General features: G+C 37.7%; 1 protein-coding gene across 3 annotated transcripts in view; it reads left to right on the forward strand.

The window, feature by feature from the left end:
• Positions 1-27,778, forward strand: part of CADM2 (cell adhesion molecule 2) — a 574,407-nt gene that overhangs the window by 489,835 nt on the left and 56,794 nt on the right. For all 3 annotated transcript variants that reach the window (XM_015632251.1, XM_015632240.2, XM_015632246.2), the window contains one exon: positions 16,560-16,738. In XM_015632251.1, coding sequence (XP_015487737.1) covers positions 16,560-16,738 — 179 coding nt within the window. The remainder of the gene's footprint in view (positions 1-16,559; positions 16,739-27,778) is intronic.

The following is a 27,778-nucleotide window of genomic DNA, read 5'->3' on the forward strand; positions in this document are numbered from 1 at the left end:
GACTCCCTTGAGTGAGACAAATGTTTTGCAAAGGCTGCTGGAAACAAATACTAATGGTAACAGGAACCACACACCACTGAGAGAGAGTGGCTGATTCATTTGAGAAGGACCTGACAGGGCTCTAGGTGAGACAGAGGAAAGCCAGTGAAGGGAGTTAAGCAGAGACTGGACTCAAGCTGGCTCTGCTCTTTGCCACAACTTCCAGGTTCTTCTCTGCTTAGATGTTGTGTTTTATATCCTTGCTGACATTCCCTGCCTCCCATGAGGAGCCTTTTGTCCCATTCCTCCAGGCCCCTCTGAACAGTGGCCTCCCCTCAGGTGTGTCAGTACAGCCAGGTGTTAATGAACACATTCCACCATCTCCTCCAGGTCTTTGGTATTAAAACGTTAAACAGGACCCAGGACAGACTCCTGAAGAAATCTGCTTTTAACCATCCCCTGGGTGGAGTGTTCCTTCAGCTCCATCAATGGCACAGGCAGTTTTTCACCCAGGGAATGGTGCAAACCTCCAGGTGACAGTGACATCGCAGCCTAAACGCAATGAATGGCGTTGGGGACAGCCACCAAAGGCGTGCTAGAGTCAGAGTACACAACGTGCACTGTCTTCTTCACCTACAGATCCTGCCATTTCTGCAGTTTTCACATGTTTGGTAGTTGAAAAAAATATGGAAACATTTATCTCATGAATCATTCTGTCACAGGCTTAAGGATGTAAGGTATTGTAAAGAAAAGAGCAGAAAATCTCTTCCTTCCTCTGAATACTTGCTTTAGTTCAAACTAATTCAAAGTGGAAAGACATCTGAACCTAAGGAAGGCATTTTGAGAAATACTAGGAGGGACACATTTGAATTTCCTGATTTTCTCTGTATGTTGAGAAATATAATCATGATTTTCTTCCTGAAAACTGTGGCAGGACATAACCTTTGAAGAGGTTGACTCCTTCAGTAGAACACTAATTAGGAATGGTAGGTATGAATGATCTGTATGTCTTATTTGATTCATACCCTCAGAAGAAATAATTAGAGTTCCTTCATACTGTTCATACCTTTTTTTTTCTTTTTTTTTTTTTTTTAATTTCCCATAGTATCTGAGAACTTAGCAAATATTTAAATGTTTATTTTTACCACACCTTTATTTGATTAGATTATTCACTTGCCTCAAATTTACAGCTGGGAACTGAAGCAGCAAAAAGTCCAAAGTTTAAAACTGACAAATAGGTGTATATTTCATGTCTAACATTGACCACAGCCCCTGTTTTCCCAAGAGTATTTTGCAGTGACACAGCATCTCCCGCTCAGGAGACAGCTCATCCTTGGTTTGAGTTGTGACAGTGCGTTCTCAGCATGCCTACAAACCTGTGCTCAAGAGTGAAATCAGAATCCAGGGCAGAAAATTACAGAAACCCACTTGACATTCAGCCATTAACGCTTTGGTGTAAGCAGTTTGCCAATATTGCTTTGAGACTGCATCCTAATGGCAGGTTTAGCCTCTGAGTCATTAGTCTAATGGCCAACCTTTTGTCCAGGGACAGTTTTTTTTGTCCTCCTTTGGTATGATGCACTTCCTGGCTTCTCTGGCAGATGAGGTGGAGGTTCTGTAAGAAATTATCTCATTTTCTACATTGATTTAGTTCACTGCCATCTGGATTTGTGTCATGAGTACCTAGGAGCCTAGAAAGGAACGCTGGTATCAATTCTGCCTATATGAATAATCATAATGAATCTGGAAAAGCATCCATGTTTCTGTGTTTATAAATCACTGTTCAGAATCAATCCACAGCTCAAACTGGAAGCTCAGGCAGCATCAATAAATATTAATGATTTGGAAAATTGGATGGATTTTTCCATATCCATGATGAAATACTACCCTGGCAAAACATGAATGTGGCATCAAAGTATTTATCCCTTAAGCTTCATATGCATTTGTACATAAGAGATCCTGACTTGTAAGAGTCTCTGGTTTCTCTGGAAAGGACCATCTACAAGTAAAATCAAAGAAGTGGGGGTGAAAAAAAAAAAGAGGGGGGAATTTAGGTGCTGAGGTTTCACTGCTTTATGTTTAGATCTTTGTCTTAGCAGAAAGGTGGATGTTTTTGAACAAAAATGACGTGCATTTAACTAACCAGGAGCCTCCCTGGTTCTCTTTGCCTTGATCCCAGAGCTGGCATTAGCTGAAATATCTTTATCTGATTTATGCCTTCTGAATGCTCTGGGTTTACAGTGAGGTTTCCAGGGACACATGTCACACACAGCTTTGGGCAAGGTTCTGTAAATATATGCTTGAATAAATGCCTACAAGTGGACAGGGTATTGTATCTGTGCATACAGACTGGGAGAAGGGGAAGAAACCCTCCTCAGGGTTCTCAGGCCTGTGTTCCTTGTCACTGGGAACAGCTCTCAGGATAGCTCAAGTCCTCCTATTCCTGTCTTTTGTCTTGCTCTCTGTCCCTTCCAAGTTGTCTTTCTTTGAATTTGGCTTGTTCAGCAGTTAGATAGAGCCTGTCTTCTGAAAATACCACTGGTATCTCTGTCCTGCCTGTCTCTTTGCCCTTGTTATAGTTTCTTGAAATGTTCTTACTTTGTCTTTTTTTTTTTTTTAAACATTGATTTTTCAGCTCTGTATTTTTATCCCATTTAGGCTGTCTGTATGGTTTTTGCTGTTGGAGAAGTGTAAGCTTCTATTTCTCCACAAAGAACTTACTCTGAGTAGGTGATGGTTAACTCAAACCCTGTTAATTTGATCTAATGTGATATGTCCCATCTCAGCTGATGTTAATCACTCTGTCTCCTGTGGTTATTGTCAAACACAGAGAAATGTTGACCAATTTTGGAATTATTGTAATTTTGAAGGAGTTTGTGCTAATGATATCTCCTTCCTTGATTTAGTGCACATCTATTATGTTATGTTTAATGAGTGCTCATTTTCAGTAAAATGTTCTAAAATCTTATGAAGAATATCATATAAATTGCAGGGGAAAAAAGCTGCCTGGTGAAACTTTCCAGATAGGTAGTTTGTCTTTGCAGGTAAAAGCCAATTATTTTAAAGGATTGTGTAAATATTCAACTTAAGGCTTTCTACACCAATATTTCACTGACATTACACCTCCACTGTAGAATTATGCCATGATATTGTAGATAACATATTATGAAGCAGGTAGCATTTTTGCTGAGATACAGTATGTATATTCACTAGATTAAATTTCAGTTTGTATTAAACATCCTGTCCTTCTGGGAGCTTGTATCTTCTTTTCCAGCTGGGATATTCTACACTTTTTTGTAATTTTTTTCTTTTCCCCAGTATTTTGCAGAAAGCAGGGAAATTGGTGTTAGAAAAAGTGTGGCACAAAAAGAAGCAGGTGGGAGCATTAGTGGCTGTCTGAAAATTACACTTTACAATAAAACCTCCTGCAGTGCTTAAGAACTTCCCCTTTAGTGTTCTGTAAAATGATCACATTGCCTAATAGGCTCAACTCAATAATTGCTTTTCCTCTTTTTTAAGCATCCCTTTTTTGCAGTGTTTACTCATAAAAGTGCAGAAAGTACAGTATGAAAAACAACTGCACGCAGCATTTTTAGTACTCATTAAATCCATTTTGCATGTGCATGGCCTTTGAAATAATTCTTTTCCTTGCTCTCAGGTGAAAACACATGCTGAAATAAAAAAGGCCTGTGGAATAGAATAGATAAAATTGAGATACAGAGAGGTAATTCTAAGTATGAGACTGCAAGTTAGAACATGAGAAGGAAGTTTTGGGAGAGGATCTGATGTTTGGCCTTTTAGATACTTCAGTTTCTGTAGACAAGTGTTTAGCTACAGTTACACATAAAATTATAGAGTTTTTGAATCAAACTCTGGCAGTAGTACACAAAAAGGCACATTAGTTGAACTTTTTCAGTGTAAATCATGCTGATTATACTGATGACGTTTCACAATTCAGGAATATGTGTAGCAGATGTTAAGGGGAACACCCAGTGTCACAGGGGAGCACCAGCTGATTGAATATCTGCATTTTTACCCCACATTTACAGCAGCAGAGCACCCTGAGAACGTGAATGTGGTGTAAGCTAGCAGGGTAAAGCACCATCCTTCTAGAGGAGCTTAACGCTGCTCTATGATCACCATAACCTCAGAAAAAAATGAGATGACAAGATAAATGGGGTTGTGGTTCTGACAGGCATGGCAGTAAAGAGGGAAGAGAAGTAATAGATTGTTTTAATTTATTAGTAGTGCAACAAATTATCCCTTGTTTGGCTTAGGTCGTCTTTGACTTTGCATTGCAAGGAAGATCTTGGAGAATTCTTTGACTGGTTAAAAATGAAATTGCCATGTCCATATTACCCCAAAACTTACATTATTTAGGAGCTAAGGAAAGACTGAGTCTGAGATTTGCAGTCTTGCACAGGAGAATGCTGCTCCAAAGTATTTTCCTCCAGGGGCTGTGGGACAACTGCTCCTGCTCCTGCCTCACCTCTATCCATTGCTTTGGTTTATTCCTTCTTAGGAGAACTGGATTGATCAGTTTTAAGATGGAATTGTAGAGATTTACCAAGGATGAAGAAGTGCTGGTGGGATGGATTGTGTTATCCCTGCAATGGGAGGGGCTGTGGGTGTCTCTGGGGGATGAGGGGAGGGACAGATCAGTGTTTCCACTTACTGTTGCTTTTTGATTATGATTTTTTGTTGGGTTGGTTGGTTTGTTTGTTTATGGGGGTTATGTTTGTTTTTTGGTTTTGTTTTTTTTTTTACTTTCTAATGCTCTCAAATATCCCTAACCTACCTTTCTACCTGGTACACACAATTTCTAGAATCTTCCAAAGGGTGTCACAGACTGAGGGAGCTCTCAGCACCATCTTCATTCAGCTCGTTCTTTAAAAAGTATTTATTTGCTGTTTGCACCTAGAGGCAAAAAGTAAAGTCTGGGCAATTATATGGTAATCAACATCAAAAAGAGGAACTACATAAAAATGAAGAATCTTGTTAAGAAGGAGTTGTAAGGGGCAACCAAGAGAATTAAAACTTTCCAGGCAGCCTGAGGACTATGCTAGAAAAATAAGAGTTTAGAACCACAGGGTCAATCCATATCACCTAGCAGAATCCCTTGAGAAGAAGAAGTTGGTGAGGCTAAACAGAAGAGAAATCAAAGTAATAAAAAGGGCAAAGCTATAATTTGAAAAGCTGAAGTTGTTTTCCATAGGAAAGAGAAGATTCTTAGATCTTGGCAGATTAAATATAAAAATTCAGTAAGCCAAACCACTAAAAAAAAAAAAAATGTGTTTAAGGAATAACTAGAAAAGAAACTTGAAAATAAATGTTATTTTTTGATTAAATAATGGAAAGTTTGTCAGTACATTTTTACGAACAGAAGTCAGCAGGAGCAGAAGAATGTCCATGTCTATAGAACTGACATCTGAGCTTCTCAAATACTGAAATTTGTAAAAAGGATCAGAATTAGCAGTCATCTAAATAAAGGCAAAATTTCATGGGGTTGGAATTCCTTTTGCAAAGGGAAAAGCCCATTTTATAAACATTTTGTAAACAATCCTTGAAAGGCACAGGAAATAGACCTTGTGGTGGCCTATTTGGTATAGAAAGGGAACATTAGAGATGTTTCCAAAATTGTGAATGGTACAGAGGTAGTTGTTAAGGACTGCCAATTCATTCTCTCTACAAACAGAAATGTTTCAGAGTGAATTAAACTAATAAGAACCAGCTTTGTTGCCAAGCAAGGACATAAATTTTCATAAAATGAGTGGTAAACGCTGGGAATTTGTTGTCAATGGATATGGCAGATAGTGAAAATTCACAGTAATTCAAGGGAAAACTGCCTAAGTTCATGAAACAGCAAGTCCTTAAGGTTTACAGAGTATTTTTAAACTGCTTGGTAGCAGAAATGCCTGAGATCTGTGCTTGGCCTGTTCCCTAGACATCTGCTTTTCCCTGGTGTTGGAGTTAAGGGACTGGGCTAGCTGAACTTTTTGTCTGACTCAGTGCAGCTGTTCTTTCACTGCTAAGCATTGAACATGGGCTGCTGTGGCTTGCTGGGACTGGATGCTAATGCAGCTGGATCCCATGGAGAGCTTGAGGATATCTTCTTTACAGTACTAAAATTATTACCATGAAGGTACTAATGAATAATCTTCTGTGTGAGAGAAGTTTGTGTGAGCTAAAGCACTCCTCTCTGTCTGGAGATAATAACACATTTGGGAAAAGAAAACAAACTTCTTTAAGTAAATAATGTTTATTTATTTTCCCCTTTATTGTATTGCCATTTCAGAAGTTATTTTTAGATGCTAAAGAAATTGACACAAACCATGGTATAGAACTTAGCTCTGAAATACAAATGCTTGAAGGTTCACAGTGTATTATTGTTAGGATATTGTTATATTACCTTGAAAGCACGAAACATTTTATTATTCATTATGATTCAATACAGTACGCTTCAACATCAGCTTTTCTTTACACTGGTGAAAAAAATAACTGAGGTACAAAAATTTTATAGTGTATTTTAATTCCTTTGGTGCTCCTATAAACTGTTGTATATAGCAACAGATATTTACTTGCTGAAAAGGCAAAATTCAACAGAAGATCTTAGAAATGTCATTGCTGTGGCTAGTTAGGAATGGTTTCTTCTCTGGTGAAAAGAGGATATTTTGCTTCATCTCCCAAACTTCCTGACGTTCTTACATGCATTGAAAGTCAAGAAGTGCATACCTTGGTTAATGAGGGTTGGTACTGAAGTCCTTGCTTGTCATCCAAGATGCAGCACTGGTGCTTTTATCAGCTCCCTGGGTGTTGTCACTGCACCTCAAGTGCAGGAAGGAATTTTAGTTTAATGAGGCTTCTCCTTGACTGTGTCTTACATCAGCAGCAAATGATTTCAAACAAGTAGTATTTGGACAAGCAAATAACTGTGAATGAGATTTTCAACTGTTTACTTAATGGAAGAAGTGGAAATGAATCAGCCGCTCTTCATTTTCCTCTTTGATTCTGGTGCCAGCAAGCATTTGACCTTAACTCAGAAAACGCAGCTGGCGTTTCTTAGATGGGATTTCTCAGCTTATTGTAATAACAAAGTTTCTGCTGAATGTTGGGACACAGTGAAGGCAAATTCAAAACAATGCAAATTAGGTGTGTGAACATCCATCAGTGTGGCAGCCTGAAATATCTAAGCAGTTGAAAATCAGGACGTGTCAAAGCGGAAAAAAAACCCCTCATAATAATATTTGCTCATTAATTCCATGATATACCCTTCAGACCTCAACTGGCATTGAGGATATGACCAACAGACATAATGAAAAAGGAACTGAAAATGTGGTGTGACAGGAGTTACTGCCTGCTTCTTGTTTTTTGCAGTCCCAACCATTATCTCTATGTGGCACTTCAGCATAACCTATGTAAACCAGGCTATCTTAATGAAATATACCTTCCTTAATCCTGTAGCATGAAAATGTAAAGCATATAAAATCAGTGGTGCTGAAGCTCTTCCTGCTATTTTTTTCTCTGTTATTGCTGATAAATCAGTATTTTCCTCAGTGCTTGCTCCCCTGGCTGGGGATGCAGTGTGTTTGTAAGCTGGTGTGAGGAGACAGGGTGTTAGAAACGGGTCTGACGATGTGCCAGATGAGAAGATGTTATTTTCCTCTGTTCTATGACATACACAGTAACTAAGGTGTGCACATCCTATCATTATGCTTTGCTGCAGCTTTCCAATCCCCAGCAGTACTTCATTAACATTAAGAACATAGTTCCTGGTTAATCCCAGTAATTTTCAGCAGCCATTCTGATGCATCCACTTGAGCACCATATTATCTTAATACTGCTGACATTTGCATGTGTTTGAAATACATTTTTTTTCCAGATACTGTTCATTTAATCCATGGCAATTTCCATCATCCTTTGTTCTTATAGTCATGCTTTACTTACAACTGATGAAAAAGAATAATCTCCTAATTTCTCAATAGCTCTTAAAGGTTAAGAAGGAATCAACAAGGTGTAAATAGCAGCATAGGAAGCCCAAAGATCTAGCTGTTTGAATACTGACTACATAATTAGAAACATATAGAGCTGGAATTACAGTGAAACCAGGCCATTAAGATTTCAATATTTAATCAACAATTTTTCACGTGAATAAAATTGTTACATGGCATTTATCATTTCAGCTGCACTCTGACAGGAAAGAGAAAACCTTTAGGAGCAGCAGTAAGATATTTAAGGAAGATGTGACAATTATTCTTTATATTCACTTATCTGTATATAGTTTCTCCCCTCTTTCCTTCCCTGCTCTTATCTGAGAGTGTCGGTCTTAGCTTATGAGAGTGAAAGGAAAGGGATTTGTCTTTGTAATTTGCACATCAATATGTGGCACCAATCCCGGGCAGAACAGGGGAAGGACGTGTATAATCGTGCTCCGGTGCTGATCCAAAGTACTTTCGGCTCCAGAATTTTAAAGAAGCTTTCAAGGCATCATTGTGTTTCTGTGGGTTTTTCTTGCTTCTTTCCCTGTGTGAGATTGCCTGGCCATCAGTTTGGTGCTTGGCTCTGCTGGATTTCCATCCTCTGGATGAGGGGGCAGCTTCAGAGCTCTGCTGCTGCTGCCTTCCCCTGCTGCAGCAGTGAGGGAGATGCACCTGCTAGAGGTCTCTATCCCCTTGCTTTCTGTCACAATCTCCTAAAAACAAGGCTGTCACTTTTCTTTAATTACTGATATGTCATTAGGTGTGTCTTATCCATTGCCTGTGAGAGCTCCTGAAGGGCTGCAGGGCAGATAACACCTTGTGCATCCCCCTGAACAGGTGAGTGTTCTGCAATCTGCCCATATCAGGCCTTCAGTACAAGAATTCTGATACAAAACCAGCGTCCCTGCTGCTTTATAGGAATTGGAAAACTCCTTATCTGATCTGTGGCCAAGTGTAGGCCAACCTGCAGAGGTTTCTTGTGAAGTGTTGCCTCCTGCTTTGTCCTTGAGCTATTGCCAGTTAGCTCACAGTGGCCATGGCTCCTGCAAGGCCTCTGTTCCCCAGAAAGTGAGGCAGGATTTATGACATAAGATTGTTTAATGTGGTTTGAGTCTTTTTGTTTGCTTGTTTTTTTGGGTTTTTTTTCCCCTCTTTCCTGCTGCTGTACTGGCCTGCACCTCTCCTTGTGCCTTTTTAGCCTCAGGAATCTTTTTGAAAGACATGCTTTACTTCTGTGGAGGACTTTTTTTTTTTTTTCCCTGGTTAAAATTTAAAAGGAATATAAATTATTTATAAACTGGTGGCATAAAATGAACAGTATAGCCATACATGCCAATTTTTTTTAAAGACAAGGTTTTAAAGCAGACTTCTTATTAAAGCTGTTCATAAACTGTAGAGGTTATAGTGTTTCCTCTGAACTTGAGATGGTTTGAGCCTCAGACTTTGAAATACATATAAAAAGTGTGGTTATTAGCTGGCTACTAAAAGTGTTCCAAAATACTTGGCGTTTTGATTTGAACTACTAAAAATGCATTAAAATGTCCAGGTTTTTCCAGATTTATTTTGAAAAAAAAATTAAGTCAGTGCCTATTCCCTGACCTGATGGTGTATTTAAAAGAAGAGGATTACCCATCATCTTTATAGTATGCATAAGTTAAGGAGTTATCTTCAGTTCTATTTGCTCCTAAGTGATGGCCTGGCCTTGAAAATTTGGAAATATGGCAACCTCTTCCTCCTCCATTTTTTGGTTTCTAGATTCATAAGTGATGGGAGGCATAAATTAATTAGTTCAGTAACTTTTGTCTTTCATGGATACCACTGCTTGCCTGGTGCAGAAATGTCTTGAGAAATAACAGAGGAGTAGAAATGCCCAATCTATTGTTTTGAAAGTTGGTCAGATTCAGAGAAAATAAAACAATGGAGGGGGGAAGAAATGAGACACCAGAGGTTTGAAAGCTGGTGTAGTATATGACAAATGTGGGAGAGATTTGTGTGAAGTGGGATGCCAGAAGGACAGGTTATAGCTTGGCAATTCCCTCACAAACTTTTGTTGGGTTTGTTTTGTTGGGTTTTTTTTCTTTTCAATCTTTTTGTCCATTTCTATCCTCCCTGCTGCTTACAATAGTAGAATACAAGGGGTATTTCTGATGCAATTCAGGGATAAGTTGTCTTCTGATTTCACATAAGTTCTCTTGTTGATCTGTCTCATGACTATGAGAAAGCCATTCCCTAAAATGCTGTTCACAGCAGGGCTTTTATACTGCTCTGAGAAGATTGTGAATAATACTGGAATTAGGTAAGAAGCTTCACACACACACACACACACATATATATATATATATATGCATATATATGTGGATTAGGCACTTTTCAGAATATTAGTCTGATATTTCCTTGCCTTCTTGAAAATTACTGGCAAGTGAAATGTTGTGGGGATTTTTTTTTGGGGGGTGGGGAGGGGGAACATGATATGCACAAAGGGAAAAACTAGAGGTAAGTAGTTTCAAAGATGTTACAAATTGAATGGCTTGATGATCAGTTGGGAAAATCTCTCCAGACAGAGAGCAGCAGCATTGCAGAGTTGTGTTAAAGGTGGAAAGCCTTAGGTCAAAGGGTGTCCTAGACCCTAAGGGTACTAAAGGATAAAAGGAAATGGATTATCAGCCTGATGAGAGGAAATACAAAAAAAAAAAAAACTAAAATAAAATAATTAATGCAGAAACAGAGCAGTCAATTTCCCACAGGCAAAGTTTTTAGACCTGAAAGGAACCTTAATATGAGGTGCAAGGAAATATTAGAGTGTAGATAGGAAGAAATATGAGCATGAAAAATTACTCTTTTACCCTCTAACAAGATATACTTTGTATCTTTGGGTAGAAGAATAAGTATCTTTGCTTTGAAAAGACTCTTGATTCACTTTAATCAGTTGCTGTCACAGTCTGCTGAGGGATAAGAACTTTCAGCTGCAAATTTAGTCTATCATATCAGCATGGTTAGCACCTGTAATCCAGCCAGGGTGGGAGGACTGCCAGATTTATCCAGAGCAAGATACAGGCAGGCAAGTCTGTCACCTCAGTGTAGATGTGATGAGCAAAGCAAAGGCTTTCTCTGTCTTGGACAAAAGGTAAGGAATGAAGGGCATTTGGTTTTTAGCTGGCTTGGTTTTTTTTTGTTTTCTTTCTTGCTTTCCTTTTCCTCATTTTCTTTTTTTTTATTTCTTAATGTTCTCTTTTTTTCCCCTGTAAATGATGAATCTTAGCACATGTGAGATTCTTTTTACATCTTTATGCTTATTATTTATGCACCTTTTTCAAAAGCATAATATGCTGCAGCTCTCTTCAAAACTTTTTGTTGTTCACTTTATAGCTGTAAATTCCTGTCAAATTTTTTGTGATATAAAAAGTTGAAATCTATATTTAGTTGACACCTCATTTTTTAACATATTTTTGGTAATTCAATTTTTCACCATTTAAAAAGTATTATTATAGAACATTATAAATAGTTTTAGGCTACATTATGTCTGCTGAGATGCTTAAAACAGAAAAGCAGAGGCAAATAAAATAATAGTCAACTCAGATGTTCAAAGCTTCCTCCTTAAAAAATAAGAGAACTTTGTGAAAGCTGCTTTGGATATTCTTTACTAATTCTTCTGGGGAGAAAAAGACTCTGTGAAGGTTACTCAGGTTTTGCAGAAATAGAAAATCACAGAGAGTTCTTATCTCATAAAATAAAATCTATCCATCCAAGCCTTTTATGAAAGGTTAGACACTGTGGATATTGATGTTTTTGATAGATGAAATGCTCCCAAACCAGCTCATCCCAATATGACTCCTCAGACTGAGACTTCATATAAACAAGAGGTTCCCCCAGGGTTTAGACTTTCAAGTGGATGATTAACTGGCAAAGCTAAAAATCCAGTTTCTTGATACAAAGGAACTATAAGTTTCAAATTAATGAAGCAATCATTCCCTTAGATGACTTTTAACATTGCACCAGGTTTTCAACAAGAAACACTGATAAATCTTGTGATGCATTTTCCATTACTCATTTGAACATATCCACTAGATTATGTTTTTTATGGACTTCAGAGAATACAAGTTCTCTTTGGAGAACTAAAAGATATTTTTGGCGAGGGATCTACTCAAAATAATGAATTTTGTTTTGTCTTGTTAGTCTTCCTCAAATTTTTCATCTTCCATCTTTATTTATACCCACATTGGCTACAAAATTTTGACAGGATGCTTCGAGACCCAGTTGGATGATAACATCCCCACTGAGACTGGACATGTAAAAAGGTTCCCTTGGGGTATTTTTGTTGTTTGTTTTGGTTGGTCAGGGCTTTTTTCTGAGTGTGATCTTATGGAAATGAAAAGGTTATTCTGTGCTATTATAATGGATCAGTAAGTTGTCCAAGTGTTGTTCATTAAGGACCCCGTGAAGAACGCTTTGTACGTGACCTTTCTGTACACAAAAATTGGAAAAGGGCAACAAAAATGCATACAGCCAAGAAGTTTCAAGTTAAAATGGTTTGCATTGCTTAAATTCACTCTGTTCAAAAAGAAAACATAATGCAATAGATATATGTATAATATTTAAATGAAGGGTAAGTTAACTGTTATAATTATATATAAAGATCTCACTAGAGAGGAGAATTACAGGAACGCACTGAAACATTCCTGTATGTGGGTTAAGGGTGGAGAAAGGGACAGAAAATTGCCAATCTCATCTTAAAATACTCCTGTGTAATTTCAAAGGCCTCAGCTAAAAAAAAAATAAAATAATGCAGACAAATATAATTGTTGACTTTCATGTTATGTCAGCACTTGTTAAAAAGTAAGGCAGTGCCAAAGCATGTGGTTTTTAATTTATTTTTTTCCCACTGTATTTCAGTTTGCCTTTACCTTTCTCTCTGATTTGTTTTGAAAGTTTCTCTACTCTCAAGACCAGAAAATAGTTTTGCTGTATTTACCAATTCTTTGTTCAGTTGTTTGTAAGAAAAGTACCACAATATAAAACATGAATTGTTGTGGAACTTCACTCCAGTGTTTTATACCTTCATTTTAATCCCATTTTGTTCTGACTGGAAAGGAATAGCAAATCTTGTTGGTTCTGTGTCAGGTTTTGAGGCTAACATGAAGACAGTTAACAAACTCAAATTTCCATACTAAAAACCAGTGCCTTTTTCTAAGGCTTTCACTGAATGCTCTAATGGAAGGTAGTGTTTGTACAAGCATCCCCGTTCGTTCTGGTTCAGGAATCGAGAAAGTTGTGGCAATTCATTAGTATTAAAAAAAAAAAACAACAAAAACTCACTGAAATTCTGCTATGTTGGAGATGTATGCAATAGAGAAAATATGCAATATTAGGAATGTACATATTTGTCAGGTGTTTTAGCATGTCAAACCTAAGCATCCCTTTCAAAATGTTGGGTAGGAACAAGAACCTCTGTCTGGGTCTGCACATGTGGACAGGTTTCAGTAGGATAAATGTGTGGGGAGTTCACACTTGTCTATGCCTTGTGACAGAGAAAGCAAGCTGTTCCAGTCTTTCAGCTTTGGACAATGAAGGTGCAAAGACAACTATGAAAGAATAGCCAATGTGCTCTAAAGTCAGGATTCCTTTGCCCCTTTTTTTGTGTAGTTTTTTTCCCTGCTGATAATCTCAGAAGACATCAAATTCTAACAAACAGAGAAAAAGGGGGAGAGACAGGCCTGCTAAGTGCTGGACTGTTATAACAGGAAGGAGTGTTACCCTGTCCTGCAATATTCATTGCCACTTCTAGGAGAGCAGTGAAGGACAGATAAAAGTAAACACCATTTTGCATGGCAGGTCGGGAACTTCCAGAACTCATTGCTGCAGGAGGTTGGGTTGACAGACAAGCATAAGAAGATTCCAAAAGATATTTTTATAGGCACCAGGTCTAAATATTGAGAAGATACAAAAGAGAAGGAGAGATGTGGCCTGCAGCACCCCTGACGGGATGGCTGTGGTTGCTGGCAGAGTGCAGGAGGAATGGACAGCAGGAAATGGATGTACTCACATGCTTACCTGAAAGAGCCATCCCACTGTTGCTGACCACAGCAGTGTGATGGCCTGGGTGCAGGAGCACCTCTCACGTTCTTAGCTCAATTCTGCCTAGTGTGAATTGCTTAGACCAAGTATGTCAGAGCTCCCCAGCAGTGCAGGCAGAATTCACCTCTGTGCCCGTGACAGAGTTGCTGCTTTAGGCACCACCGTGCCCGGGAGCGGTGGGGTGGAGGGAGAGCTGTGCCCGGCCACCAGGATGTGTTCCTGTGGTCCTGCTGCCCAGGAATTGCTCTGCTGCTGCCACAAATACAGCACAGGATGGCTGAATATTCACTCTTGATCAGCAGCTTCCCCAACACCCAGAGAATGCAGATCTGCCTCTCGCTAAGCCCTGGCTTTTCTGCCGCACATCATTTTGCAACCACAGCTAAGTGCTTTGTATAAGACTAGAGTTGGTGTATTACAATGTGACAGAGCTCCCTGAATAATTTATATCTACAGCTCCATTTCATACTTATTTGTTATCCTATAGGTTTCCCCCTAGGATATGCCATCTAGTTTCAATTTAAAACCTAAGTTCCATAAATTACCGCTGCACAGAAGTTGCTTTAACACGCCGTTTATGCAGGTAATGGTGCACATTTGTAGCAGAAGTGTTTCAGAGTCCCCACTCCTGGGATTACAGATCCACAGTAAGCTGGTAAATGGGAAACAATGCGGAGTTGGCCGGAAAATTGAACAAATCCACCTGAACATATCGCGGCAAATCACACCTTAATGCTGGGAACTCTGTAGGGCGATGTTTCTACACCAGCATGGACATCTGGATTCCCTGCTTGCATAAAACAGAAAGTGTGTACATATTGGGTATCATGTGTGTGTGCATACCAGTTCATGGAAATGAATTTAGGAAGAGGATTAAGGCATATTTATGGTAAGGCATAAATAAGGCCCATCACATCACCAGTTCTTAATCCTTGCTTTTATTCTCTGAGCATATGATTTTCTGGGAAAAAGACTTCGGAGAATAGCCAGTCTAAGTACTAAGTTTGACAACATTTCAACAGGGTATCATCCAAAATATTACTAAAATGTATGTAAATCTATTAAATTTCAGAATAAATATTTTTCTTCAAGGACTAATTTGAATTTTGTAGAACTAAGTGCATTTCAGAAAGATTCCTGCTGTTTACATGTGTTGTCTAACTCAAAAGAAAATCATGTCATTATAGCCATCAGAACTATTTTTCTGTTTATGAAGCAACAGTTTGGCTAAATGCTTTTCCTTAAGTATTTAGGTTTAATTCTCTTTTTTTTAGCACTTATTATATCTAATAGGCTTTAAACACCTGCTTCAAATTAGAGAAATGAAGTGTTTCTTGAGTGCTACTGCTGACTAACCTGGCAACTGCTGATTTTATAACAGTGTATTATATTTTGGTTAATTACTGAGTCATACAACTGGCATCTTTGGTTAGAGATTGATATGTGGCTTATGCTGCACAAAGCTACAAGCAAGGTAGCTTTGAATGCCCAGGCTGTGAATATCCTGCTGAAGTGACTGGTGTGAGAGGCCTGTGATGCTGTCTGCTCACAGACAAGATTCAGTAAACCAATCTTTCATTCCCAGTTACAGGCCTGTCTTTGTGGTGATTTCCCTCACGTAAATTTGAAGGTATATCTTGTTACACGCAAGTAAAGGCTGTGTGTCAGTAATAAATACATCCTGCTGTCTGTTAGGCAGGGCTCATGGACTGTGGAGCTTCTTGAGAGTCTCTGGGAAGGAGTCAGGGATGCCTTGCCAGTGGGGAGGTGTATGTGAACCTTCAGGACTGACAGTTCCCTTCTCTGAGGTGCCCTTGCCTTGCCTAGGGGCTGATCACTGCCAGGGCATTGCCTTTGGCATGTTTGATGTGAGTGCATCAGGCAAAAGAGGAAAGGTTTCACAAGAGAAGAAAATCCAGGATTTTGAGTTGAATCTCACATTTCTTGTGATAACATGTGGAACAAGGAATTATTTAAGGGAAGGATGAAGAAAAGGTGGGAAAAGGGGTGGGCTGTGACACAATGCAGCAAGAGAAACAAGTTTAGGTTGTGTGTAGCACGTGCTACTTTGGGACTGATATGCCTGGTTCAGGAAAAATACTCAGTGCATTCAAGTTTACTTGTGAATATGAATGGCCTAGGTAATTGAAGAATACATTTACAAAACACTTACACCTGTATCATCCTATTTGCACTTACCTTGCCAAGCATCTGTGGGCCCTGAAACCTCATGAGAACAATTTTTTTGAAATTTAGGAAAGATCTTATGCTGTTGTAGTACTGTTCTGCTTCCTTTTTTTTTTTTTTTATTTGTCTTCTTTCTTATTTTTCTGCTTGTTCTTTCACTTTCTTTAGAGGTTCATATCCAGGATGGTAAGGTTGTAACTGTGACAATTCATTAGATCCAGAAATTGAAGTATTCTTGGGATGGTAGGTGACTGTTGATGAGAGGCTGATGCTGCTGTTCCTGATGTAGATGTTGCATATACGTGTTTCACGTGTCTAAACAAATGCCTTGCTTTGATCCAACAGGCCAGAACCAGTACTGTGGACAAAGGATGGTGGAGAACTACCAGATCCAGAGAGAATGGTTGTCAATGGCAGGGTTCTAAGCATCAGCTTCCTAAACAAAACAGACAATGGCACATACCGATGTGAAGCAAAAAATCCCATTGGCCGAAACAGCACAGAATATGTCCTGATAGTGCATGGTGAGTGTGCTCTCCTTAGTGCATTCTATGCATATTTAACAGGTCCAGCTGATACTATCAGGTGCTTATGGTCATTGTGGAAAGAATAGCAAGGAAACTTGGAAGTGTAATTGCATTTTTATCGATGCTGTCGCCTAGCTGAGGGGAGTGTGTTGTCTTTCCTTTACTGGCATGCCTCTCTTCTTACAGTTTAAACAAAATAACTTCTGCTCTGAACTTTTTGCTAAGTAAGCACCTGTAAAAATGTTTGGCACTGTGTGGGTACTGTTTTATAAATGCTTGCCTCAGGCCCAGCTATTCAGATAAAGCTGGTTACAGAAGGATATATGAAGAGAAATATCAGACAGGTGCGCGCTTGAGGTTTTCTGCTTGGCTTTTTGTAGACCACCGAAGACAGAACATCGGATGCTTCACACAAGTTACAGCCTGCTACTGAGAGAATTCAGCTCATACAAGTTACCTGGTGTCACCTGGCCCTTTGTTACAGTCAGACTTCAGAACTCTGTCATGTCCAAAATGCATCATACTGCTTCCAATAAAATGGAAAAATAGGAAGGCTCACATTAAATTACAGCTGGTTTTTTTTTTTCCCTCTAATAAATTAGGCAACAATATGTGTCATGTAAAAAAACTAGGTGCTGTCTACATCAATCATGAAATAGATTGATACAACCCAGCTGTAGGGGAAACTATAATATAAAATGAGCATTTGCCTTTAATACAGCCTGGCAATTTGGATCTAGGAGTCTCAAAACATGGTGTTCTCTTATCACAGGTAATTCCTGGAAGGTTATGATTTCCATAATTTGAATTTTAATATAAGAGGATATAGAGGCCGAACCTCCACTTTAGTTCATGGTGGTACTTTTTTCTCTCTATTTTTTTTTAAATGCAATTTTTTATAACTATGACAAAATAAAATTAAAAGATCTAATGCAAATTTTAGTCTTTAAATAGACAAGAGAATTATGTAGATTTTATTTGCTCATGATGAACTCAGTTACAACAAGTATACATTTCCTTGGTTGTTGTAAGGTATCAGAAACATTTTTCACTGCAGGTTTACCTGCCTCTAGGTATTTGGCATAAAACTTCTAGTAAGTGCTGCTTTCAGTAATGAGATATTTATTGGCACTGTTGATGAAATGTCATTTATCAAAAGAAACACTTAGGTTACTTTTCATTTTTCTTCAAGTTCACCATTAGTTGATGTAGGATTAGTGACACAAATAAGGAGCTCTTTGCATGAGGAACACGGAGCCTGTACTGCTGCGTGAGTATTTCTGTGTTAAAGACAAACAGCAAAACTAAACCCTCTAACCTCTATTTATATTGGCTGCTATGAGAAGAGGAAAAGAAAGAATGTCTTTTGCATCCCAGAGGCGGTGGTGTGGTGGTTGTTGGCTGCAGGCACAAAGTGCTCTGCCTTTGATGAGGTAACGGCTTCTGCACTTACCATATGTGGAAACTTCTGTCATTTGTGTTTTCTGCCCAATTTATTTATGTGATTATTTCTGAAAATATGGCCTTTTATAACGGGGGATCTTTTTCCATCAGTGGTGACTCTGCAATAGAACTCTATCAAAGAACAGTTCACCAGACCCGCTCTTGCACAGTGGTGTGTCCTCTGTTGATCTGATTATCTTGCATCAACTTCCTGGCAGTCTGTAAAATCATTCATTATCAGGGAGGCATTCTATTATATTTGGCAGCACATTAGGCATGTTATCAGGTTTAGCTTGCTCACTGCTGACCTTTTCTGTTATGAGTACCCGAGTTTTCCTAATTGCATTTCTGCGATTCCAGCGCTGGAGCTAGAGAAGGTAAATGTCAGGTGCTTTCCAGATTTCTGAAACAATCAGAGTTATGTGACAGAGCATGAGATGATGTTTAGTACTTAACAACTTACTGGGGTTCAGAGTTGTAAGGTTTATTTTAAGTACAAAGGGGACTGACACAATTATTTTATCAAGTGTAGCACAATCAGTTGTATAGATAAATTTAAGCAGCCTTACCCCTTCTTTAGCTCATTACATTCATGAATGTCTCTAGTGAACCATAATCCTCCTAAAATTATACAATATTTTTTCTCTCTCTCTCTCTGGGGGGCTAGAAAACCTACTTTTTATCATTTTCTGAGATGCATTCTTCTGTTGAATAGAGGATGTATTATTTTCTTATCTTCCTAAATATATCTGGAAGCATCCTTTGATTTCTCATCCCTTCCCCTGTGCTTAACGTTTTGATGTAATTTTTTGTCCTACTCCTTTGTTAGAGCTCATTAATCATATGACTTCTTACCTTGAATATCAGGTTTCTGAGACAAGGTACATGCCAGATTTCCCACATGAGCTTGTGTGAGGAAACAGGGGCATCAGTGGAAGGTATCCTCTGCAGAGGCAGGGAAGGGCAATATGATTCACAGCTTTCCTTTTCTTATATGTACTGTGATTTTCATACATTTTATTCCTTTCTTTTTTCATTTCAATAAATTTTTATCTCTTTCTGTGTGTTAATGGTATAAGAGCTTCATCTGGCTTCTCTCATTTTCTCTCTTTTTTATTTTTTTTTGGTCCCCCTAAGAAATCCAAATCTCAGTAATACTCAATCTACTAATTCTCTCAATTTTTTAAGTTATCATCCTAACTTAGAGAAGATTTAAGCAGCTTTAGTGTAGAGAGAATGTTGACTAAAAATGGAAAATATAATTTATCACAATTAGAGATTAGGTGTTTGCAAAGTATTTATATATATTAATTATACAAACCAAGCAAAGAATATCTCATGCCTTTAACTGGACCTGTCTAAACACAAAATTATACAGAAGAGTAGTATTTTTTCCACTGTGAGTGGTGATAATGAGGTAATACTGCTTTGTTATTAAGTGATGGCAGAGAAAATAAATATTGCTGTAAGCAGATGAATGGAAATCTGTCCAATACAATTAGTATCTAACAACATAAACATTATTTTTAGATTTTTTTTGTATAATTAAAGAGACCAGACTTCAGAGAAATTTAATCTATTTGAATAAAGTTAAAGGCTTGAGTATTAAATATACTCATGCTGCTTTGCTGAATCAATGTGACTGCTAATTTCATTTTTCTTAACATTTATTGTTAATAATAAATGTCAAAAAAGTACTCTGTGAAGCAGGAAGGTGGGTACAAAGTCAGAGTTTATAGGCAGAAGCACAAAGGCAAGACATGTCATTTGCTCAAACATTTGTTTCATGCAGTAACAAAGGCACAGGCTTTAATGCCCGTAGCTGTTGTCATTTCTGTATTCTAATTGGCAAGCTTAGTGCTTTAGAAGTGCACATTCTGGCTAGATATATTACACCCTTTCTTTGGTAATGGGCCCCAGGCAATTTTCACTCTCTTCCAATTTATTAAGAATTTTTGTTTACCTTTGTCCAAATACTAGTCATTAATCACCAGAAAACAGAGCAAACTGTCAAACTCATGTTGCTCAACCCAAAAACATAGACTCTGCTCCGGTAATGACTGCAGTGATTTAGCTGGAGATGGGGAAGGAGGTGTTCCATCATAATCAACCTGAGGACACGGCTGCTGTGTTTGGAGGAGCAGTTCACAACCCCGGGGTGTCACTGCCAGGGTCTCAGCTCAGCACCGCCTTGGAGTGAGTGACACGAGTCCACATCCCTGAGAAACCCTTCATGGAAACAGCAGTGCTTGGGAATTTGCAGCCCTATTTGAAACAGAGCACCTTGCTGAGACATCCTGATACGCCAATCTACAGCCAGGCATTAAATTAATTGAAATAGTCAGAGCTATAATGTGTTGTGCAGCAATTATCTAGAAGAGCAGTATGGAAATGAACGTGAATCAGCAGCTGTGGATGGTCAAGGCAGTTCTTATTGCCCAAATTTGAACTAAGAAAGCATTTGAGCCAGTTACTTAGGATCTCTGGGGAATAAAAGTGGCATGATATATTCCTTTGTTTTCAGCCTCTCAATTTTGTATTTTTTTTTTTCCTTGGGCAAGCTTTTTTTTTTTGCAAATAAAGGCAACTGAAAGACCGAGTTACAACCTCATTTGTATTTTGAAATGTGCTTTCAAAAACAAGGTCTCTCCTACAATGTGTAAGACCAGAAGTCCCCCTGCACCTTTCCTAACTATAGCATTATTTATATTCCACCTGCTTGTCCAGTCCCAGTTCAAAACATTTGTCATCTTAGCTTCCACAGTAACCTGTGGCAACAAGGTTCTGAATTTAGTTATGTGCTTTGAGGGAAAAGTATTCTCTTTTGTTTGTGTAAGCCTGGTGCTTGATCTCTTCACTTTCCAACTTTACAAGCTATTTGGCCTCTTTTGCTGTTTGTGCTGGAAGTTTGCATTTAAAATTGTATTTGCTTTTTCCTTCAACAGATTCTCAAGTATTTCCACATTGGTCTCTACTTCTCACTAATTGTGATCTTAAACTCTGCAATTCCTTGAATTCTCCCCCATGAAGACCATTCTCCTTCTTTCATGGTCTTTTTTTGCCCCCTTTCTCCTTCGTTTTTTGGTCTAGCTCTAAATCTCTGTGACTGACTGCTCTCCATATCTGGACCAGACACCTTAGTTCATTAAATCCTCTTTCTAAATGTATTTGTAGAGATTCATCTTCTATGCCTGACAATAATTCCAGCACCAGTAATTGTACTTCTGTATTAGTTTTTGTTGCTTTTTTTCTAATTGGTGGAAACTCAGTGGAATCCAAAACACATGAAATTAAACATCTATCTCTATCTGTTACAGATTATTTTGTCTTTGTCAGTTCATTTGCCCACAATCAGATTTTTATTTTTTTTTTATTTTTTTTTTTTTACATTTAATTTCTGTTTAGCTGCCCTCATAGGGGGCCTTCTCTTTCCTTGATTTCTCTAACTCACTTGCACATATCTCTCCATAAAAGTAGAAACTGAATAGAGCAGAAAATTGAAAAAAAACCTCAGGAGGCGAGGATATATTCTGCTTTCTTTCAAAATTAAGCTTAATGAATAGGCAATAGATCTTTCAGTTGGCAAATATTTTCACTACAGACCTCTGGTAAGTCTTGTGCAGTATTTTTGGACACTTTATAAACTTATAACAAAAACCACATAAGAAATTTGGGAAAGAAAGGCAGCAGCATCCTTGTGGAGCAATATGGTTATCACTAATCTTGGCTGCTCTGTGTTTCGGTGTTAAGATCCTACAAGCTGAGGTTACTGGACTTTTTTAAAAGTTTCTTCCTTTAAAGTTTTCTGAGTTGAAATATCTCATTTACACACACACCTCAGAGAAAAGGCTCTCTTTGCCTATGGGAGCATCCTGCTTTTATGTGAACAAAGCTCTGGCTTTGCGAATAGAGAATTGAGCAGAGCCGTGGTGTGATGTAACAATAATTACATTTGCAATAATGGGTGGATTTGGTAAAAAAAACCCCAACATTGCCCTTACAGCAATCAAGGCATACCAAGAGTATGAGACTCAGAAGACTTCTTAGGACTTAATTAGAAATTCACTGTATGTGACTATGTGTGCCTTTTAGTTTTGAGGTTTTTTTGTATCTTTGTTTGAATTAATAAAAAAAGAAGTCTCAGTACTGAGTCCTTAAAACAAAGGTGAAAAGTTTTTCCTATTCCCATTTTATATGAAGCAAAAATAAATTAAAAAGTACAGAAGATAACTTGCAGAAAAAAAGGAGCCTGGGCTTTCAGTTGGAAAATAAATAAATAAAAGCCTGCTCCTGGGTACTTGCACAGTCTCAAAAGCCTTCCTTCCCCCCAAGCTATCTTCTTCAAAGCATAACCCTTCCAATTGTGTTGAGATACTCTAATTTTACATCAGTATTGTAAAATGACATTAAGGCATTAAATCATTACCACGACATGAAAGCTGACTTCTCCAGGAGACTTTTGGTTGGGTTACAAGAGGTGGTCCAGACTTTAAAGCACAATGCAGATGAGTTTCCTGCAGCCAGATGAATTAAGAAATTGTGGAATAGAGCTTTTGTTATTGGGCTGAAGAAGAATAGTGTTTAGTTGACATTTTCAGGTATGAGAAGTCTGTCAAGAAACTTGTGGTGGAGTTGTTGGCTTAATTTTATGGATGAATTGTCCAGCTATTATCCCTGAACACTCTCAAGGCAGCTACTTTGAAATTGCTTTTTGTTGATAAATACTTGAATAGTGGGGTGTACAGTTGAGCTGTATGAACTGATCTTTCTTCATTTATGGTGACTTTAGAAAAATAAGATACAAATTTCTTTTCCAGGTAAGCTTAAAAGTATTTTGGAAAGGTCAAGAAAATAACATTCCAAACCACACTAACATTTTTGGGGAATATGTTTGTCACTTCTACATTTTTACATTAAATTACTGTTTGTCATTAAATAAAACTTTTTAAATGAAGTGATTCTATTATATAACATATGAAAGGTTGTTGCTTGTTTTTTTTTTTAAAATTTCATACTGGAGTAATCATTGGAATTGAATGCAGAGTACTTCAGCAGCAGGAAATCTCTCCCTAAGCCCTTTCACAATGGAACAATAACAATATATACAATATATCAATATAACCTTTAACAATATAGTCTAATATGTAAAGCTCCTTCCTATTTGAATACATATTGTATGTGTTGGTTTCAGACAATGTCTTTAATAGGGCACAACTCTTGAAAATATTTGGTTTTCTTTGTGCACGTGTTATTGGCTGATATGTTAGTTCTAATGGGATTTCTGAGAAGGAAAAGATTGTGTGGATGTACCAAGTATGTCACTCTTGCTTTTCTGACTGTTTTAACTGACCTTCAGTAGTGCTGAGTTATCACTGAGCTGCTGTAGTAGCAAAGACTGCTCTCTGATTTTTCACCCTTTGCTAGTGCTTATAACCCCAAAACTTCCTGAACTTTACTTCAACTCACCCATTTTTTTTTTAGATGCCAGCTTGTAAAATTACCATGTTTATGAACATTATATGCAATCTTCATGAAGGAAGTATTAACTCAATAATTTTGCTTGAGACTGATGATAAAATTATAATCTAACAGTTGTTAATGATTTTCTCTTTTCATCTAGATCATTTATTATTCAGGAAATTCAAACCATAAAGACAATATTAAAGTGACTTTATGATTTTTCTTCATTTTAATTCTTAAAAATTGAAGCCTTTCCTGCACCATGAGGTGGTGTAATGCACATTAAGGGTGTCCTGTCTTTCTCATATGGAGCCTCCATAACTTTCCTTTCTTCTGAGAATAGGTTTCTCAGTGTTTCACTCCATGCAGGAAAGAAAATAGAACATTATCTAAGTGATACTGCTTAAAATGACCACTGGTCATACCAGGTGATAGATCAGAGCTGTGCTTTGCTCCAGCTGAGACTGGGAATCCTCTTGGAGATAGATGTAATTGCCCTGGAGGTTGGGAGGGGTAGAGAAAATATTCTGCAGAGGTTATTTATTCATCTCTGTTAGAGAGCTTTGAGAACTTGTGTATCTGAGGCCTCTGATCACATATGAAGATTAGCATGGAGGCTCAGAGAGTAGATAATTAGCTTATCTAAAAGCATTAATATTTCCAACATCCATACTTTTATAGTAATAATTCTTAGTACTGATTATTCTACTTTTTCTCTTTAAGACTTTAGTTATTAATGACTTGGCAAATGTTCCTGGAGTTTATCTTAGTCTGCATTTCTGTGTTATATAAAGGAGAAATATTCAAAAACATATTTCTTACAGTACTTTATTAGCATTTTTCTTAAAGCAAATAAGGTATTTTTCCACTTTTTAGTGTTTTGTTTTTAGTTTTCTTTTTAGTATTCTTTCAAATAAAAAACAGAACAAACTGGCAAGAATTTGAAGATTTTCCAAACAAAATTTAAAAATCTTTCTAACATTGCTCTTCACAGCATAGGTTCAACCTAAATTTGTGTTGGAACCTAACATGTCTTTATCCCTTCCTCCAAAATGGAATCCTCTATGCTGCAACCACAAGCTATTTTTTCTAGCTCTTACTGCTTGAATTCTTGATGCAATATAATAAAATTCTCTTAGCTTTGTAATTAAAGTCGCTTTTTTTTTTTTTTTTTTGCTGAATTCTATCACAGACTTTCTGCATTGGATCTTACTCTGAATTTCTATGCCTTAATGTGGATCACTTTACTTTGTCTCAGAGATTCCAGAGAGTTTTGGCAGCTTTCAAAAAGCTCATGGCATCAGTCTGTCTCTGATTCCCATGGGGAGAGGGGAGCAGACAGAAAAAATAACCAGGAGGCCACTAAGGGTGTATCCCAAAACAATCCTCATGTGCAAGGAGAAAAAAAAAACAGAGCAGAAACCCATTAAAACTATTGCTACCAAAGCTGATGAAGCTTGAAATCTTCCATAAGAGGATGTCCCACAATGCCCTGACTTCTTTCACCAGGCTGTGGTTCCTTGGCAAGCACTGAGAAAGTTCTAACCCCGTGTGAAGGAACTTTCCTGGCAGGTGCTTGGGAAGAGGTCTCCAGGTGTGGGGTGTGAGCTGGGGTGTCATTTGTGACAGTGATCTCAACAATTTTCAGTCAGGACCCTTTGCCTTCCCTTCCCTGGTATCCACACTGTTTGTTTACTCCCTTGAAGAAAAAAAAAAATGTTTCTCTTGGTAACCTCATGCCTGAGGAGTGTTTATCTTCCAGCTGAAACTGCCCTTATTAATCCTCATGGCAAGTGTAGAAACAAATCAAAGGAGAAGAGGAAGGACAGAAGAAAGTTTGGCAGGAAAAAACTCGAGGAGTGGGCAAAGTGTTTATTCTTCAGATACTACTGTGGGTCTTAAAGTGGATTTCTTTTTTCCCTCCAGTGGTTTTGTAGTTTACATTTTCTCAGGTTTCCCTCGATTGGTGGGAAGCAGGGAGGACTGAGGGATGCTGACATGTTGAAGTGCTTGATGGAGGAGAGCTCTGGATGGCCTTCATCATTTCGGAGCAGGAACTGAAATCTCTTGGCACTGCTTGGTCTATTTGTTTAAAATAAATTAGCAGATATGATCAAGCATTCTTTATAAAAAACCCCCTGTGATTTCCACTGGTTATCCATCCTGCTTGATGGCATAATAGTTAAAGTACTAAATATCTGCCAGCCTGCAGGGAAACTGGGTAATTTTAACAAAATTAAGTCTTGACAATGTTGCATGGATCCCACCATTCATGGTTATGTGTTACACAAAGCCAAAGAGTCATGGCAGGAACTCAACTACATGTATAGAACTCTTTTCAGGACAAAAAAAACCCCAAAAAACAGAGCATAAAAGATTGACAGCTGGAAAGACAGGGCCTTATTTTCTCAGGTAGTGTATTTTGGTGACAGGAATATGAGAATTAAGTGTATTAGTCAGAGACAATGCAATAAAGTGCAAAAATCTATGTTTTAAGTTGCACAGTGCCAGCCACTTTCCCAAGGTGATTTTCAATAAGATACAACAGTGCCACTGTGATAAAGTGTTTCAGATTAGTGTTGGACCCTTTGATTTTACTTTGAAATAAACTTACTTAAAATAGATGATGGTCCCTGTTATCCCTCTTTACTAACCTTGGAATTTGGAGTTGTTTAAGCAACTTCAGTGATTTGCCCTGAATTTCTCAGAGAAATTAAAGAAGCAACTGTAGTAAAATAGAGATCAGCAATTTGTTTACCTCCACTTAGTTTCAACACATGTCCCCATAATAAGGAAATTTCGGAAAATTCTCTTTATCTTCTTTCTTCTCAGCGCAATTTTGGCTGGCTTTTTGAAATATTTTTGTGTATGTGCAGAAGGAGTCAAGTGTCATTCTGAGAAAGCTGTCATCTTTGTTCAAGGCTGCTGGTGTCTGAATTTGTATTGTGCATTAGCTTTTCCTTATAGGTTTTCAAGGGCCAGCTGCCAGTACTTTATTTCATTTAATTTTGAATACTCCTATTTTACGACTTGGAAAAACAAGGAAATATGGCTTGTCTGCTTACTTAAAAAGAATAAAAATGAACATCACAGCCTTAATGTGATTTTTAAGCAGTGGCAATGGGCCTAGAACACCATATTAATAGTGATAGAATGGTGTGCTTCTGGGGAAAATTGTGCTGGCTTTATTCATGCAAGATGTTTGGTGGCTTTTGTGGTAACATTTTGTCCTGAATGCAGTGAAATTTGCACTGCAGGTATAAAGACAACTGCTTTTTTAAACGCAATTTTGAGAGGTTTTGTTTTCTTTTGAGGTTTTGATTTTTTGAGGGTTTTTTAGCATTAAAATGAGCCTCAGGAGATCTGTTCTGAACTCCCCTGTCAGTCTCAGAAGTCTGTAAAACATAAGACATTCCACTTAATTCTTCTGTGTTCATTTCCCCAGCTGTGAAATGGGAATAATACTTTCTCTTTTTTTCTAAAGTTTGGTCTCTACTGCCTAAAAAATGGTCTTACAGATCTTCAAGGCAGAGGTCCATTCTTTACTGTTTCTGATTCTTTTTTTCAGACCTGCAAATTTTACTTAGTTTCTTTCAGATGAGTTGCACAAGCTTCAGTGCAGTATTTGTAGCTACTCTAATGGGAAAGGTGAACTTTTCTACAGCACAGATTGACTCCTTTAAAAAAAGAACAATAAAATAAACTTCTTTAAAACAATATTGACTCCTTTAAAACAATAGTTTTTACTACTATTTACTACTATTCGTTACTACTGTTGAATTGGAAAGGATTTTTTTAACTGCTACTAAAACTTGTGCTAAGTTTGGGGGAAAAAAATAGGTCTTACAGTACTTCTGGAGTAAAATGAAGTATGTATCATGTTTATGTAACTCCAGAATATTGAAGCTTAATCTTTCTGTTGAATACTTGATTTGATTTGTCCTTGGAGATAAATCTTGCACTCGCAACCATTAATAAAGTAAAACTTAGAGGGTTTTGAAAACAGATTCTTCAGCATGAAATATTTTCCTACTTGAGAATTGCAATTTTTCTTTCACTGAAATGATTTTCAATATCTAATTACCTGGTTATTATTTTGTAAAATTTATCCTTTTTAGGAGGTCTGTGTGTGTC

Source organism: Parus major, chromosome 1 (genome assembly GCF_001522545.3).
Source record: "Parus major isolate Abel chromosome 1, Parus_major1.1, whole genome shotgun sequence".
In the NCBI taxonomy this organism is placed as follows: Eukaryota; Metazoa; Chordata; class Aves; order Passeriformes; family Paridae; genus Parus; species Parus major.